The sequence below is a fragment of the Zalophus californianus genome, chromosome 12 (genome assembly GCF_009762305.2).
Source record: "Zalophus californianus isolate mZalCal1 chromosome 12, mZalCal1.pri.v2, whole genome shotgun sequence".
NCBI lineage: Eukaryota > Metazoa > Chordata > Mammalia > Carnivora > Otariidae > Zalophus > Zalophus californianus.
The window spans coordinates 39,365,734-39,385,069 of record NC_045606.1 but is presented as its reverse complement, the minus strand read 5'-3'; the positions used below and the strand labels follow the sequence as shown (position 1 = coordinate 39,385,069).

Sequence of the window (19,336 nt, the reverse complement as noted above, 5' to 3'; positions counted from 1 at the left end):
TAACAAAACCATATTGCCAAAACTATATTCTTCACAAAAAAGGGACACGGTATTATAGAAAAAGCTAAAAAGGACTAATATTAATATATCCCAAGAGTTATTATCCTACTTATGTTTTTTTTGTACTGTTCATATATAGGGGGGTTTTTGCCTTAAAGTAAACATATATATAATTTTTATATTTTGACACCTTATTTTTGGAAAGTTTTCACAAAGAGCTATTATTTTTAAAGATCTTATTTATTTCTCAGAGAAAGAGAGAGCAAGAGCACAAGTAGGGGGAGCGGCAGGCAGAGGGAGAGGGAGAAGCAGACTCCCCACTGAGCAGGGAGCTCGATGCAGGACTCGATTCCAGGACGCTGGGATCAGGACCTGAGCCGAAGTCAGATGCTTAACAAATTGAGCTACCCAGATATCCCCATAAAGAGCTATTTTATAGGTCTATCAATAAAAGTCAAATACATAAGTTAATAAATTTATATTTTACGTATGTTGTACAATTTCATGTAGTGCTTTCCTCCCAAGCATCTCAGTTTTGACAAATTATACAGATAATATATAAGATAAAACACACACTGAAAAAGGCCAGAATGTTACTAGCTACAAGTAAAAAAAGTCATGTTATTCCCTTTTTAACTAGATAATCATCTAGTGTTCAAAACAAACAAAACAATTGGCCTATTTAAGTTTCCACAGATTTTCCAAATCTTTATTTTGATCTTTTTCAAGTGATCATTTGAGTAATTCATAATTTTACAGTTAATCTGCTGTACCTATGTAAAACTTGCACAGTGTTTAAAATTTTACTAAAAGTATACTGTTTTAGTGAGAATCACAAACATTAACTCAAACACAACACTGTATTTGGGAAGCTATCTGCCTTGCAAGACTGTGAACTCCAAAAAACAGATTATAGGGCGCCTGGGTGGCTCAGTTGGTTAGGCAACTGCCTTCAGCTCAGGTCATGATCCTGGAGTCCCGGGATCGAGTCCCACATCAGGCTCCCTGCTCTGTGGGGAGTCTGCTTCTCCCTCTGACCCTCTTCCCTCTCGTGCTCTCTATCTCTCATTCTCTCTCTCTCAAATAAATAAAATAAAATCTTTTAAAAAAAAAAACAAAAAAAAACAAAAAACAAAAAACAGATTATATCTGAAATTTTTACCACTATGAATTATCATCTGTCTACGGTGGTATATGAAACAGCAAGCATTTAATAAATATTTATAGAATGAATGAATTTCTTAAATTAAAACAAGGGCGATTTCAGAGAAGACCGGACAATGATAAAGAAAACAGTAAAGAGAGCAGGAAGCATGAGACAGTCATTCAAAATTTTAAGCAAGTTAACATAAAAGAATGCATGTTGCAGCAATTCCTCAATTTCTAAAATAAAGACAACTCTATATTCAAGTTTCATACATTTATAAATAGTAAATAACTGTACTAAATTTCCCCTAAACTGACTAATCAAAAAAAAAAAAGACACCAATTATTTTAAACACTATTCAAGGGAAACCCATGAAACCTTTAAAAATGTATTTAAACTGTATACAATAGAAAAAAATCCATTTTAAAATTAGTGAAACCACTTAAAATACTTAAAATAACAATAACATATCTATATCAGACAATGCAAACACGAAAATTACTAGTTGCAATATGAAAAGATAAATACTATTTCAGATAAAATTGAAACCAACTTTTCTGAATTTTATGTGCTAGCCTTTCCAGATATAAGGATCTTCTGCCATCATGTGGAAATTTTTGGAATTACACTTACACCAAAAAATGCCAGTATCTCATTAGACTATTTGTTTCCCAATATTAGAATCTAGTTATAAGCTAGATCCATATTCTTAGAAGAATTTAGTGAAAATGATCATGCACAGGAACTCTTAGCTCCTGTCTTCTTCCTAAGATGGTGTTCAATGCAGCTTAAGGAAACTGCATGACAGACATTCAACCTCTTTTTTATTTCCAAGACTCTTAGCAATCACGGCTATCCTAGGTCTCTCCTAGTTCATGATCTTAAATTCCTTAAATATTCATTCCTTATCTCTTCCCCCATTTTAGGCACTTAAAAGACTATATTCAATGGAAAAGGAAACAGGGATATAAAGCTACTTTAACTTGTCCTGAGTAATTAGGAACCACAGATGTTGAATATAAATTTGATAAAGACCAGAAGCGTATTAACAGCTACATAGCAAAAAAAAATAAAAAATAAAAACTGAACCAGCTATTCATACATTCATATGCCTACTGACTTATCAATGTATCTAGATAAAAACATGAATTAAAGTGCTTGGAATAAGCCTAGTACCCTATGAAATATAACACTGAATTCTTATTTATAAAATGCAATTTAAGAATTCTCATATCAGAGTAAAAGCCTTTGCTTAAACTATTAATCTTTATAAAGACTACAATTCACACATTCAAATAATTGGTTTACTTTTTAATCTAACCATGGACATCAGAATGTTTGGTCTTCATCTGAAATATAATCACACATTTTTTCTTTTGGGGGGGAAAAAACAAGATTTACTGAGCATTTATTATAAGCAAAATACTGTCCTAAGAGCTTTAAAGTACACAAAGATAGGTAAAACATAATTTTTGTCCTCAAGGAACTTATCATCTATTAGTGCCAAAAGGATGTACACAAATAACTATAACACAATGTTGAAAGCATTAAGTAGCAAAACAAAAATACAAAAAAATACTGTTTTAGGAAATTAGAAGATAGAATTTTGTTTTTTACTGAATAATTAGTTAAGAAAGAGTTGATAGGAAAGTACTGGAGCTGTTGGGAAGACATTTTAAGATTGGGCCATACAGAAAAAGGAAAATATTTAGGCCAAATGAATAGTGAAAGCCAAAACAACTTACAGCCACAGCCAGAGAACAGCCCTCAAAGAGAACTGGAACATAGGATACATGGCAGAGAATATTGAGATGAACGATAGGAAAAATATATTTGAGCCAGATTTTGCACAGTTTTAAACTCTAGGTTAAAGAGAGGTCAATGGGAAAACAGTGATTTTTGACAGAGGTAATAATATGGTCAAAGTTGTGTTCTATAAATTGACAAGAGACTAAAGGCAAGAGTATTTATGAAATTACTACAGACAGAGGTAATGAGAATGGAGACAATAAGTCAGGATTCTGATATGGTAAAAGGAAACAGAATCAACAGGATTTAGCAACTAATTGGATAGAGAAGATACAAGAGAAGGAAGAATTAAAAATAATGAAATCACAAAATTTGTTTTCAACACCCTCAAAGCTCTTCCCTGGAAATCTTGCCTCCTTCCTTTTAATCTCCTTCTTCCCCTACACTAGAGGTAAAATAGCTAGCGTTTATTGAGTACTATGGTACAAGGCAACTGTTATGAATATATTATCTTACTGACTCCTTAACCTTAAGGGGTAACTACTGCTGGTATTCCCATTTTACTGTTGAAGAAACAGACTTGGAGTGGTTAAATTACCCAAGGTCACAGGGTAAGTGACTGGATGTTAGCCAATGTCAGATAATCATTAAAGTGTTACTGACAATAGTTTAGAATGCAATCTCCCATAAAGGGTTTAAAAACCGCATTTTTAAAACAAACTCAAAGAGGGGCGCCCGGGTGGCTCAGTCGGTTAAGTGGCTGCTTTCAGTTCAGGTCCTGATCCCAGGGTCCTGGGATCAAGCCCCACATCGGGCTCTCTGCTCAGCAGGGAGCCTGCTTCTCCCTCTCCCTCTGCCTACCACTCTGCCTACGTGTGCGCGCACACTCTGTCAAATAAATAAAATCTTTAAAAAAAATAAATAAATAAACTCAAAGATAAAAAGATCTTCAAAATCCAACAGAATGGATCCATATGAAGGAACAAGTGACAAGGTAGATACACTGAGGAGAAAACTGCCTAATCATGAATTCAATTGGCAAAAACGTTGTTTTCCTCTCCCTGGACTCTTATTACCCATTGTTTGCTCTACTGACAAAAGAACAATATTCTCAACTGCTATTTTTTTTTTTTTAAGATTTTATATATTTGAGAGAGTGAGCACACGAGCAGGAGCAGAAGGACAGGGAGAAGCAGACTCCCCCGCCGAGCAGGGAGCCCGATGTGGGGCTCGATCCCAGGACCCTGGGATCATGACCTGAGCCGAAGGCAGACGCTTAACGACTGAGCCACCCAGGTGCCCCTCAACCGCTATTCTTTACGGTACAATGAGTCTCATACTATCTTATACAGATCCGCAGCAAACTTAATAAACTCCTTAAAGATACTGACCATGTATCAACCTCTGAATCCCCTGAAATACAGTAGGCACTGAATGAATGAGTGGACACTGAATGAAATCAACGCAGGTGAGCTGCTTCTGTTTCGTCCTCCCTGGTGCAGTGTGACCAACATCTTCACAAAATTCAAGGCCCACATTTGGAACAATTTCTCCACGTCCTACCTTGGATGTGATGAAAACTCTGTCCTGATTCTTTGCTTCCTTTCCAGTTTCTGACCTTATGAATGTCCTCTGGATAAACCGTCAACACCCTCAATTTGTAAAAACCATGGAAAAACAAATGGCTAGCCCTATTTATGTTAGAAGAGGTATTTCTCCTAAATCCCAAGACATTTCCAAAGGTTCCCTAACCCACTGACTCCCTCCTCAGTTATCAAGGAAAGGCTTTACTTTCCGTGGGGTCCAACAGTACCCATGTTCAATCATGAGAGGATTCTCCTTTGATGGACTTTCCAGTAGGCTGTGCACAGGATCTGAAACATGGGGCCAAGTTCCCAATGCTCTCAACTTTTTTTTTTTTTAAAGATTTTATTTACTTATTTGACAGAGAGAGAGACACAGCGAGAGAGGGAACACAAGCAGGGGGAGGGGGAGTGGGAGAGGGAGAAGCAGGCTTCCCGCGGAGCAGGGAGCCCGATGCGGGGCTCGATCCCAGGATCCTGGGATCATGACTTGAGCAGAAGGCAGACGCTTAATGACTGAGCCATCCAGGCGCCCCCCAATGCTCTCAGCTTTGATTTGTATATCCTTTCCCCGAGAAACAGTAAAATAGTCGTTAGGCGCCTAAATAGTCCTGCAGAAAAAAGTCTATTTAACCACAGTACAGTTAGAATATTACACAACAGCAGTTACATTTTATGTTTTCATTATAAATATACCATATTTATGCTGTATTATGGACTAAATAGCTGTTTATTGGTTAATTCTGGTTAAAAGAATTTCAGTATCCATAAAAGGAGGATGAATTATCATTAGAATCTTCCAAGTATTAAGCAAAGCAATAAGCTGCTGGGAATCAAACTAAAGTAGAAAGCTATCAAACGTGTTATAGTTAAAAGCAACATACACTTCTGTAATTACAAAGATAAAACAAAAAGAAAAGCAAATCATTAGGATTTGGGATCCAGTTTGCTTTTAAGAAAGAAAGAACTACTAAATAACTTTTTAAACTTTGGATAACTTCACACTAGTCCTGCTACTATTTAAGAAAATATAGTTTAAAATATACTGTAGTTCAATCTTAATCCATGAACACTTGCCACCTCCTTAATTTAGGGTGTGAAGCATATTTTGATAGCATTTAGTTGAAAAGAATAGAAATAAAATGATCTGGTATGTCTCACTCATCAAAAGTGCCAAATCTAAATTTGTTCTTCACATCAAACAGAAATTAGATTTTATTCTTTTTAGACACACGCCATCGACATTTGTAGACACACCCTATTTAAAACAAATTTGATGTATGCAAATGCAGGTTTACACAAAGAAACAAAATTACAGGCTGATTATTCACTTCACAAAAGGATTCTCAAAAGAATTCCCTTTAATAGTAAGTTTGCCAGTATACTTAAAATATAAATTTCAAAAGAAATCAATTTATAAACAACTTTTCAGAAATATAGTATAAAAGTAGTTACAAAAGTATCAAGCTCCAGAAACTTCTATTACAATCTTTGTCCCAAAAGCTTGTCAAATCTAGATGAAACAAATTAAATACAACAGCTGAAAATGGCATAGAAATGTAGATCTTAAATAGTTCTTACATACTTTTGTAACTATCCTAACAATAATCATTAAACTACCAAATTCTTCTTTAGAATTATATGCAGAGATTAGCAAACAATAGTCAATATGGCTAACAGTGACCCATGAAACCAAAGAGCAAAGAGTCTGTTTTGCCTTCTCCATGCAGGTAAGCCAGAAGTACAAAAGAAGAAAAATCCAGAGATCCCAATCAGCATTGCAGTTTTTGTTTTGTTTTTTCTCTGCAGTGTTCCAAATGCTCTGAGATGTAGAAGACAGTATCTGGGAAAAGGAAATCCAAATTTTATGGTCCAAAAATGGACAATTTTGGACCAACAAAGGGAAGATGGAAAGATCCTAATGCCCCCAAATGGTCATTACTGGCTAATTTCTTCCCATTCTGTTCAGATTTCCACCCTGAGATCGAATCCAAAAACCCTGGCATAGCCACTGAAGACCAAACATATGTGGAATAATATGACAGCAAAAAAGCAGCCTCACAATAAGGTAGTGAGGCTAAAAAAGAAATAGAAAAAAAAAATTAGCCAGCTTGGGAAAATTTGATGGTACAAAGGAGAGAGCTTGTTGCCTGAAAAAAAGAAAAGAAGAAGAAGAAAGTGAAGAGGATGACAGGAGAGGAGGAGAGGGAGGTGTTTGAGGAAGGGAGGAAGATAGAGAAAACTGCGTATCTATCTCCACATGAATTCCAGAGTAAGGAAAACACGGTTACAACCGTTTTTGAGGTGCCTCTGCCCTCATTAGATTTAATTACAAAGTTAGAATATGATCACACTGCAGTTTCTAAAAACATCCTAGAAATATTAAGTGATTTACATGAATGAAGTAGCCAAGGGTATCGGAGCGCTCAAAGTTATATCAAAGTTATACACATTTCCAAATATCTTAAAATAAGTTTTTCTCATTCTGTGCATCTTGCTCTTGGCCTTGTAAAGGCATCTAAAGATGTGCACGGCATTTTTTACAAGTGGTGTTACCCAGGGTTACTGGCTAGAAATCCTGAGTTATCAACTGTATATATCCATTGCTTATAAAATGAAAACGTAACATGCACAAACCATCGAGGCCCATGCTGGGAAGTGTGAGGCAGTTGAACAAGAGGCCTTTTGAAGGAGTCATGGTTTAGAATGTGCACTGTGAAGCTGTATCCACTGATGCTACATGCCGATGTCATTGTAGCTGGTTTGGGGTACGTGTGTATGTGTATTTGCCATGCCACCCTACTGCCTTTCTTAGTTTGGAAGGGGGAAATCCTCTATGAGAAGTGTATGCATTTTTTTATTCAATGGAATAATCTTTAAACAAACTGTAGACCTCTTCACCTTCAGCAAAGACTCACTGCATCAAAGTCCAGAAACCTTTGCCTAAACATACAATAAGCAACATTCAACAATTTTTATTTGTAATAACGATATCTTTTCAAAGGAAAATAAACCGTGTGTGTATTTAAGATCTATTCAAATAAAGCATAAATATTTTAGTGTTTGAGAGCAGAGAAGTCAAAATGCAGTTTATTTTGGAAATGCTTCTGAGTTGTAGTGATTTAGGAGTTGAGAAGAGCAAAAACTTGTAAATAAGATAAATATGATCCTCCCTCGGGAATTAAGCTAATTAAATCCACACACCATGGGAAGTATCTGAATTCTCTCAGGTCCCGATGAGAAATTTGGTAGCTTAATCTATTAACACATTAATGGCAATAATGCTTTGACAGAAAGCACTTACAATGAAAATAATAAAATAATAAACTATTATGAGGGGGCAAATTTGCTAATATGTGTTCAGCACTGTCCAGGGGGGGCGGGGGGGGGGGGAAGCAGTGAAACAGTAGAACCCAGGATGTTTTCTGCTGTAGATACAGTGAAGCCTAATGAAAAATCTCTCATGCCTACCTACTTCCCATTATTTTAATTCCATGTTACTCAGCAACCTTCTAAACACTAATTCAGTTTCTGAGAAAGCTTAATAGAGGTCCATAATCCCTTATTTACAGTTCTGAAGTCAAAAAAGTTTCCACAAACAAAAGCTTTTGCAGAACTTATTGGCAGCAAATCCTGATCTAAATGGACATAAACCCTTTATTTACTCCACTTAATATTAAAAGTCAAATGTTTTACTGTGGAAATATTAATGTATTCGATTACAGGGTGTCACCCCAGATTCCTTGGTGGTATTTCTTAAAATTCAATCATATTCCTTTTTATCTTTCTAAAAATATAAAAGATTCTGAATTGTGAGACACATCTGAAAAAGAGTTCCCTGGATCTAGATATAAATATTCTGATTCCTGGAAAAGAAGAGCCCCTTTCACCAGTCCCCACTCCCCTACTGACAGAAATGAATATTCTAGTTTATAATTCAATCACCATTCTGGTTTATACTTCAATATTTATAAATTTAGTTAATGTGAGTCTGATGGCAACACCTGATCGTCTCCGGGTATATTGGTATATAAAGTCTAATTCCAGAGCTACAAGATCAATTACCAGGAATTATAATCACAATGTTGAGTGGCACATACCCACCTGGAATCTCCTTTCTAACCTACTGGCTTCTAAGCCACCAAGTCAGCCTGTTTACAGGTCTTCCATCCTCTCTGACTTAACCTACCAGGAGACAGTTAACCAATCTCCCTCCCAGTCCCACCTGTCAGCCTGACACAACTTCTACAATACTTAGAAAAAGAAAATGTGAAAAATTAAAATACTATATTTTTTAAGTTATTAAGTAGCAATTTAATTTGATCAAATTAAGTTACTGGAGAATCAATGACTAAGTACAATTTGTAGGAAATTAAGCAAGAGAAGATTCTTCATGTTGTTTAAAAAAAAACTTAATATGGGGAGCCTGGGTGGCTCAGTCGGTTAAGCGGCTGCCTTCGGCTCAGGTCATGATCTCAGGGTCCTGGGATCCAGCCTACATTGAGCTCCCTGCTCAGTGGGAAGCCTGCTTCTCCCTTTCCCTCCGCCCTTCTCCCTGCTTGTGTGCACATGCGCACTAATAAATAAAATCTTTTAAAAATAAATAAACAAACTTACTACTATACCAGAAAATGGTCCTGATGATTCTTTTCCGATCTCGGTTTAGAGCACTAAAGATTCAAAATATGTCTTCCGTGGTTAGGTAAAAGAGAATAACTAGATAAGTTTTATTTTGAGTCTACACATTTTTTTTCAGCAAAGCTTTATAGTTTTTAGTGTGCAGGTTTGTACATCCTTTGTTTGCATCATCCCTGAGTATTTAATATTTTTTATGGTAAGTCGTATTTTTAAATTTTAATTTCCAAGTTTGCATTGCTAGTATATGAAAGTACAGTTAATTTTTGTATAATGATCATGTATCATACAACCCTGCTATACTAATTTTAGATTTTTTTTGTAGATTCCATCCAATTTTCTACATAATCATATTGTCTGTGAATAAACACAGCTTTATTTCTTTCTTTCCAATCTGGGTACCTTTTATTTCTTCTGTCTCATTTCAGTGGCCATTTACAATGTTGAATACATGTTTAGATTTTTTTCATTTCATTTACAAAACTCAGCAAGAAGCATAAAATATATAGCTGACATTATTAAACATGAAGAAGTCTAAGTTTAACTTACAAAATTTATTTTTTCTAAAGATTTTATTTATTTATTTGAGACAGAGAGAAAGAGAGTGCACAAGTAGGGGAGGAGGGTCAGAGAGAGAGTGAGAAGCAGGCTCCCCACTGAGCAGGGAGCCTGATGTGATGCAGAGCCACCCAGGCGCCCCTAACTTACAAAATTTAAAGGGCAAAATTAGGAAATGTATTTATAAGGTGCTGGTATTTGACTCTTTTAATGTTTGCCTCAAGTGCTTTAGGACATGAGACTGGTAACAAAAATATTGAGTATATCCAACTGCATTTTTTAAAAATAACATTTACTGGCTTTTCTTATAATTACTAAAGTAGCCCTGATCTTTGCAGAGAATCTGGAAAATAGGTGGTTCAAGGAAGAAAATTACAATCATCCTTTACCATATCACCCAAAGATAAACAGTTTACATTTAATTATAACATGAACAGTTTTCCCAGGGATTAATTCTTCTGAAACACTATTTCTAGTTGCATACTAACCCATCCATCGTATGGCTATGCTATCATTTCATTCTTCTGCCCTCATTGGATATCTATGCTGTTTTTGATTTGTCATTATTACCATATACATGCAGCACAATGAATATCCTTGTAAATAAATCATAGAATGATCTTTTACTAAAGTCCCTTTTGCCCATATTTTTAAAAACTGTGTTTTCCCAATCCAAGCTAATAAACCTTTTATATTAATTCTATTAAGCATATATCACATTAATTCAAAATATATTCCATTTGTTTTTTTAACTTTTTAAAACTCAGGAGTTATTAATTTTATGTTAATTGTATTGGTATTACAAAAACAAACAAAATATATTTTTTTACCCATTCTATTACTATAAAAACATATTACCCTAAAACTAACAGAAAAGGTGAAAGAGAAAAATCAGTGTTACCAATGAAAAGTGTAAAATAGGTTAAGCCATTTGATACAGTTTTAACTCACCTAATATAACCGTATCTTACAGGTAAAAGAACTTACCGGTTCATTCCTGTCTTCAAGGATAAAACATTATTTTTCCAACTGAGACCACTGAGGCCTAAATAAACCTTCCAAAAATTACACAGAAAACATATGTGCTTGACTAACTAGAGTTTAACAGTTATATCACAGCAACTTCCATTCTCATTTCATTACTGAAAAAATTTTGGCAATTAGCATCTTGGGCTAATAAACTTAAATCATTCTTTAAACGATAATTAAACATTTGTTTATTATGCTAGAGGTGTAGAGGATAAAAACATGATTAAGAAGCTTCTCTTTCCCTTAGGAAAAATACAAAAAATGGAGAAGCAATACACAAATAAATTGTAGTAAGCAAACAAGCAAAATTCAAAAGAAAAATACTGATAACCATTTTATGCTGCAAAAGTTTAATAGTTTTTTGGAAACATTAATTTCATGAGCTAAGAACACAAGATTTTTGTCCTATCTAGCTGTGTGATGCCAAACAAGTCATTTTACTTAGGTAAGTCCCAGTTACTTTCTCTTTAAAATGATAGAACTGGGGTTTCAGTTTAAGATGACAGACTGGAGAAATCATAGCAGCATATTTCTTATTTCCTCCCCTCCCAAAACCCCTTTGAACTGACAGTAAAGGATTTTTAAAAGAAGTAATCCATAATGACCGAGAACAAGAATAGAGTCATTAGCAGCCAAGAGATTTCAGCGAAGACAGAAAGCAGGTAGAGGAGTGAACTCATAAAACAGTGCAGATATAGGGATCCACAGCTTAGAACAGAAAAGAGAAAACAGCTGAAGATCAAGCCAAACTGCCAGAGCCAACTGAACACAAATACCATGTAGGTAAGGAAATCAGGAGTGAGAAGCAAATCTAAGGCAGATAATGGAAACTCTAAGCCTAAAAGTAATTTTCCAATCAACAAGCCTAGCTGTAAACAGAGTTCTGTTTCTTACTGCCTTACATGTATATAAGGAAGATAACCAAAATTCACAAGATATTTGAAACATAAAAGACATCAAAATAAAATGAGAAATCCCCTCAAAAATAGATAAATAAGGAATAGAAAATATTGCTCTAATAATAATAATAATATTGCACTAATTTTTTAATCACATAACATTACTTTGATTCTTTTTAAAGTTTAAGTACATTAACTGAAAAAAATAAGAGTTTACTATAGCAATCTGAAGCTCCCTTTCAATTCTAATACTCTCTATGTAAAATTTCAGACATTTATTCTTATGAAGCAACTGTAAAATATATTTCAAATAGTAGGTAAAAACCAGTAAAACTGTGCATATACAATCCTTTATCTTCTTAAAGTCTATGCAAAACCTTATTTCAAATTTTTAAGACTGTGTGTTATGTAACATAAATAAATATGTACAGATCTATTTTATTTTATTTTTTTAGGGGCTCCTGGCTGGCTCAGTCAGTAGAGCATGCACCTCTTGATCTCAGGGTTTTGAGTTCAAGCCCTACACTGGGTGTAGAGATCTATTTTAGAACCATAACTACTAGCATATTAATATTATTATACTATCACCATTATTTTAAATCTGTAAATTCAAATAAATTTTAAATCATTTTTTTTAAAGATTTTATTTATTTATTTGAGAGAGAGAATGAGAGAGAGCACCAGAGGGAAGAGGGTCAGAGGGAGAAGCAGACTCCCCGCTGAGCAGGGAGCCCGATGTGGGACTCGATCCCGGGACTCCAGGATCATGACCTGAGCCGAAGGCAGTCGCTTAACCAACTGAGCCACCCAGGTGCCCTAAATTTTAAATCATTTAAATAAAAGAAACAGAGCTCTATGTTTTGGTAACAACATCAATATAGACAATATTGATCAAATTAGGATTTTTAAAATACCTTTATAACACAAGCACTGTCAGAACACATCTCATGACATCAATAAAAGTTAAATATTCCTAAATAAAAACAATATCTTAAAAGTATCACTAAAAAGCCAAATGCTTCAGAAATGGAAAAACAAAGATGTTTTATGTTCCAATGATAGACAGTTTCATATCCTCTCCTTTACCCCCTTTTCAACCACCAGATAAGGACCAGAATATGGCTAAAAAAATTTTTAAGAGGAAAGCTTAATGTAGAAAACATACATCACCATTCAGTAAACCCTCACCATCCAATAAACCATCACAAAAAACACTACATTGAGTAACATGCTGAATAAACAGTACAACTGAGAGATTCACAAACGACTCCCTCATACTTGGTAGATGCATCCCCAACATATATGATCCGTCTACGGAACAGAGAGGTAATTCATTCCTTTTCTTCTGCAAGCTAAAATACAAACTACAAATCAGGATGTTCAAAAGCAACCAAATGATGTCTCCAAATTAGGTAAGAAAAGCATACAATTATAAAAACTGCAAAATACCAATCCAAGCCTAATTATCCTAAGTTAAGGAAACTTTAAATATAGGTGACAGGCAACTTAATCATACATGTTTTATCTGATGATCTACTTCAAAGTCCTAAATAAGACAAAAATATCCCATGTGAGTTACAAATGGATGGTTACATGAAATATGAAGCACTTCCTCTTCTCCAACAAATACAAGAAAACAAAACATCAAATGTTATATATGATACCTAGACTGCCATACAAATCTAAAGAATTAAACATGAAAAGGACAAAAGGATGTTCCTTTGCAGAAGTAGCCAGAAACAACCAGATACAGAAGAAAAGAACAGAACAGTTCCAACACTGTACTACTACCTTCATTCTCTTAACTCCTGAATGTTAGTGGTCTATCTTTGACTACCTTCCCCCACATTTTACCCAACCTGGGCACTTTCAGCCATAACTTTGAACCAGCAACTAACTACAGATAAGGAATTTCAATTCTCTACCTCCAGCCACAATCTCTCTCCTGAGTATGAGACTAATATATACCTCAGAACATGTCCACTTGACTGTCCCACCAGGATGCTTACCACAAAATATACTATACTGTACGCATTCTCCACCTGCTTCTTCTAATACCTAGTCTGGTTACTGGTATTATGTTCTTAAAACTGAGAGTTTTCCATTCTATTTCCCCCCCTTCACTAATCCTCTGTGGGTCCTCAAGTTAAGTCCCATTCTACCTTATAAAAGATAACACATCCATACCCTGCGCTCTCAACACTTATATATATATAACATCTCTACTACATCTCTCCCAACAGTCCTCCCTACCTTCAAGCTGATTCATTCTTCCATCATTCCTTTATATTGCTGCTAAAGTGATCTTTCTAGAATATAATTTGAATCATTTCACCACTGCTTAAAATCTTTCAGTGATTCCAAATAAAAACCTAAAATTCTTAGTAGAATATCCTGTCTCTTGCCACCTCTCTAGCTTTATCTCTTCCTAATCTCTAAGACACTAAATTTTAAACACATCACTGAAGATCCTGGAAAAAGTCATACTGTCTCTTACTTCAATACCTCTGCATATGTTACTCCTGCTACCTAGAAAGTCTTTTTCATGACATGGTAACTTAGACTTGCTCAAGGCTCAACTCAGACATTGTATGTGGCCCTCAACTTCCTCCATTCTCTACCTGCTCCCATCGCATTTAACAGACACACATTCATACTGTATTATAATTGTCTAATATACACTACTAAATTTTGGACACTGTGAAAGTAAAATACAATTATTATTCATTTGTGTGTCCCATAACGCCTAGCACTTTGCCTGGCAATAATAAGTGATCAATAACTACTTACAGAATGTGTAAGCCATTTGGCTTTTTCCAGAAACAAGTTCTACTATAAACATCCCCCAACAGACACAGAGCAAAGCAGCTCCTTAAGAAAAGCAAAAGAAACCAGGCAAGAAAGGAGACAAATGGGGCAGAAAAGGAAAAATTAAACGCACAGAGTCTCTTTAGAACGGCTCCTGAGAGCTGTTTTTTTACCCTTCATCTCAGGTTCTATCACAAACATGTTTTACTTGCTATTTAATCTTCAATGCTTATTCTAATTTCCCAGAAAATAAGTGGCAAGAAGTTCTTCTCTCCACAACTGGGCAGGCAAAGAAAAAAAATATGGAAAGTATTACCTAATCAGCTATTCTTCAAAACTTTAAATATGCCATAATAAATAAGACTCCTGATCTACCCAGACCCCATTCCACTTCTAACAGTTGCCTCCTGAAAGACTTAAGATTACAATAAATATTTTACCCAACCAGATATCAAACATTCTCCTTCAAATATTCCCAACATCTCTTTATGAACCTACACTTTTTTCTTTTATGGTAAAATACTATATAAATCCAGTATTTACTCTGTAAATAAGCATATACATTTTTATCCTTAAGATAAAATGAAATACTTTTCTCCTACCTTCCCCTAAATGGTCCTGGAACAGAAACTTCCCCAGCTGAATTCCCTCTATCATTTGCCATGGTTTTCCATGATTACAAATGAAAAGAACAGAGAACTTTCCTCCTAATGCTGGGGCCTCTAAAATGCCTGAGCTTTCCCTTCTCTTTTCTCCAGTGGGACCCATACCTAAGTTTGCCCCGTAAAGTAAAACAAATTCAGAATCCATTCCAGTCTGTAAGTAATTTTAGAAGTGAGAGAGTATGAAAACCCAAAGTCCACAAAGCACAGGAAGTCCACAACTGTGTTACCCTCAATTAGCTTGACAGAAACATAAGCATCAAGCTAGTGATATTCATGTGTGCCAAATATGTAATCATCATTAACCAAAACAACAGAAATCCAGGCCATAACTAGTCGCAACATGTATAACACAATCATAAATTAGATGTTTTGAAGAACACGTAGCAGGGAAAAGCCCAGAAGACTGAAGGATATTACTTTGCAGTATCACTGCCGTAGCCAACATGTTCTCCCCTCAAAGTCATTAGAATCTTCTCTATCAGTCATCCTTGAAAAAGAGAAACTACTCTCTTGGCAGCATCCACACCACCCCTTCCAGCTCCAGGCTTAGACTGAGCTGCCTTGCAACTGTGAGAATTGTTACTTTATCCAAATAGTTAAATTACTAGGTTTAAACTAAACTTTACCCAGCTGCTAACTTATTAATTACAGAGCCCTAGCCCCACGGAATACACTTTTCTTCATTCCAAAAAATAAGTGGAAATGTTAGATCAATAATGGGGAAGAAGGGACAAGGCTTACCTATTGAAACTTTCCAATAAATAAATTCAAAAGGAATGAGGGAAACAGAAAAATCACCATGAGAACACAATGGCAAGATCCATCAATGATGCTAAACTAGTTGGCAAAATTTGAGAAACAAAATATTTGCATAGATTCACAGTACCTCCCCAAAATATATACTAATTTCAAAAAGGAAAATAGTCACTTTACAGTGGAGAAACTTAACCAAGTGATCACAGTTAACATCATGAGTAGTAAATCATATTGATATCATGTGCCCTCTGATGTGCTGAGAAAAACTCATCACCCTTGTGGTATCCTTCCCACTAATGCACAACATCAATCTAATCATGAGGAAAAAAAAAAAATTAACAAATCCAAATTGATAGTCTACAAAGTAATTTACCAATACTTTTCAAAAAGTGTCAAACACATGAAAGATAAGATTGAAGAACTGTCATAGACCAGAGAAAATTAAGGGGACAGAATGACTAAATGCAATGTGGGATCTTGAATTGGATCCTGCAACAGAATAAGAACATTAGTGGATATACTGGCAAAATGTGAATAAAGCTTGTAGTTAACATCACTGCAGCAATGTTAATTTCTTTTTTATGTCAATGTCTTATTTTTGATAACTGCACCATGGTTATGTACCATGTTAACATATGGGGAAGCTGGATGTAGGATGTATGGGGGCAACTCAGTACTGTCTCTGTAACTCTTCTGTAAGTCTAAAATTATTTAATTAAAAAAAAAGCTGAATTCCTGATACCAAGCCTCCTCGTTCGATCAACATATTTACCCGGTTGTTTTTTTATGCATCTCTCTCCTCCAGCGTTTTATCAATTTATTCTGATAAATTGCTAAAGCTTCCAAGTTCTCACACTTTAGGAACTCTCAAAGTGCCCTTATTTCTTCTCAAACAGAGCTAGAGACCCTCCTTCTTGTCCTGCCACAAACTGACCTGGCTTAAAAGACGTCACTTAAACACTCTAACTTCTTACAGATTCACTGCAATTAGCAATTTACAAAGCGCTTTTAAATGAATTTACATACACTAATTTAGACGTCCATAAATACTGTTATTATTTCACAGATTAGAAAATAAGACTAGGAAAAATTAAGTGATATGACATTTAACAAATTCCAGAATCTGAATTTGAATCCAGTTCTTCTAGCTCTAAAACTAACTTACCATATTAAAAGAAAGCAATTTGCACTTAAGATTCAACTTCCCTGGCTCCATGGAGGCTACTTACCGCTAACACACGATTTTAAAGTTCTAAATTTCAAGACTGTCTTAAATAACCCTCTTGAAAGCTACAATCAAGAATTCTAAGATTCAGTGAAAAAGGTCTGTGTTCACCCTAACCATAAACTTTATAATTAAAAAAAAAGAGTCTAGCCATCAATTTAGGCTTTCCAATAATCGCTTACCTCTGTTCTTTTACCAACACTGGTTCATGCTTTCAAATACCTGAGATGTCGCTCTAATTTCCAATTCCATTCATATCTTGATATTTGCAAATCATAACTAAGAGCAATGCTGCTAGGCCCCCAACCCCACGAAATACTCTAAATCTTTTTCCCTCACTCAAAAAAAAAAAAAAAGGTGGGGGGAGTGGGTAGTAAAAGGGCTAATCCCTAATGCATGTGCCTGAGATTTAGTGCAACGAGACAGAGCAATGTAACAAAGTAACGGAACCTGAGACTCCGGAGAAATCCAACTTTCACCTGATTTAACTCAGCATTTTTCTCCACCACCGCTTGTGGTCGTATCCGATATCTGCCTCGGTCAACTGAGAACATTAAGACCCAAGAAAGAGCACGGAAATTTAAAAAACGGTTATTATGGAAACAATCCTCTAAGTCTGAAAACTAGGTAATGAGAAAACCATTAACTTATTAACAGGCGCTTGCTACGTGCAAGGCACTGGGAGGGGCAAAAAGCTACTTGAGGTGATTTATTCAATTTTGTAACCTCCCCTCCTCACCCCTCCAGCGCCTGGCACGCGCAGGAGCTCAAAAGGGTGAATTGTATCGGAGACGCCCAGGTAACGGGATCAGCTCCAGCCAGGAACCGGTGAGAGAAACAGACCCGCTCGGGATGTAACTTTGGGAAGTACTGTTTGAACAGCTTTGCGCTGTTTAATTCAAACGGAACAGGCTGCAGCTATTGGATCCTGCGTGGCGCCCGGGGAAACCAGCAGGGACAGGCTGTCTCTCTCTCACAGGGACAAACAGGGAAACCTCTGAGGGTCTGGGGCGAAGAAAAGGTGGCATTCACTTGCCTCCCATTCCTGCAAGAAACGCTGGGCCTCGTCAGAACCAACGGTCTTATGTCTCCTAAATTCGTCCTTCACGTATTGGTCGCCAAGGGCTTTGAGATCTGGGGGCAGAGCCCGGTGCAACAGCAAGATGCGCCGATACAAGGCCCGGACCCGCGACACGTGCGGAGCCAGCATAGCCGCGCGCGTGGACCGCACACCGCGACTGCGCAATGGAACGAAGCGTGCCCACCGCACTGAGAAGCCGGGTGTTAGTATACCGGAACACAAGCGGAGGAGGGCGCGCGACCTTCATCCGGTTTTGTCCGCTCTAAAATCAGGACCTTCCGGAAACCGGGAAGCTGTGGCTGACGCGAAAATGGGCGGGTTCTTGCCTGGAGGGGGCGTGGCCTTGGTGGAGATGGGCCTGCGGTCCGGCCCTACTGCTAAAAGCCTAACTTGTCCCAGCGAGAGAGGCAGCCAACCAGAGGTCTGGCGTGGGCCTTTTGTAACCCCCTCAGTCACACCGCATCTTCCTTTCCATTCATCTTACCCTTCTCTCCTGATAAAGGCCTGAAAAAGCCTTCGTCAAAATCGGGCTCCTCCGGAGTCTTCGTTGGCTAGACCCACTTCAGGTGTCTTAACAGTGTTCCTGTCTTCTCGAGGGCGATCAGAGTGGGATTAGGATTAATCTCTCCATTCAGGAGCACCTACCCACGTACTCTGCACAGTGCTGTGCTCCTAATTTGTACCCTTGAAGGTGCAGCGTCTTTCATATAACTCAAGTGAGCTGTGAGCCAGCAGGTCTCTTTTTTTTTTTTTATGTTGTTAGTCACCATACATTACATCATTAGTTTTTGATGTAGTGTTCCATGATTCATTGTTTGCATATAACACCCAGTTCTCCATGCAGTACATGCCCTCTTTAATACCCATCACCCAGCTAACCCATCCCCCCCCGCCCCCGCCTCCCTCCCCTCTAGAACCCTCAGTTTGTTTCTCAGAGTCCAGTCTCCCATGGTGCGGCTCCCCCTCTGATTTCCCCCCTTCATTTTTCCCCTCCTGCTAGATTCTTCTTCTTCTTCTTTTAACATATAATGTATTATTTGCTTCAGAGGTATAGATCTGTGATTCAACAGTCTTGCACACTTCACAGCACTCACCATAGCACATACCCTCCCCAATGTCTATCACCCAGCCACCCCATCCCTCCCACCCCCCACCACTCCAGCAACCCTCAGTTTGTTTCCTGAGATTAAAAAAAAAGAAT

General features: G+C 36.8%; 1 protein-coding gene across 1 annotated transcript in view; it reads right to left on the bottom strand.

The window, feature by feature from the left end:
* SDHAF3 (succinate dehydrogenase complex assembly factor 3) overlaps nucleotides 1-18,381 on the bottom strand; it is a 91,409-nt gene extending 73,028 nt beyond the window's left edge. Inside the window, exon 1 of the mRNA XM_027574415.1 lies at nucleotides 18,091-18,381. Coding sequence (XP_027430216.1) covers nucleotides 18,091-18,264 — 174 coding nt within the window. The 5' untranslated portion in view covers nucleotides 18,265-18,381. The remainder of the gene's footprint in view (nucleotides 1-18,090) is intronic.
* Between the last annotated feature and the right edge of the window lie 955 nt (nucleotides 18,382-19,336).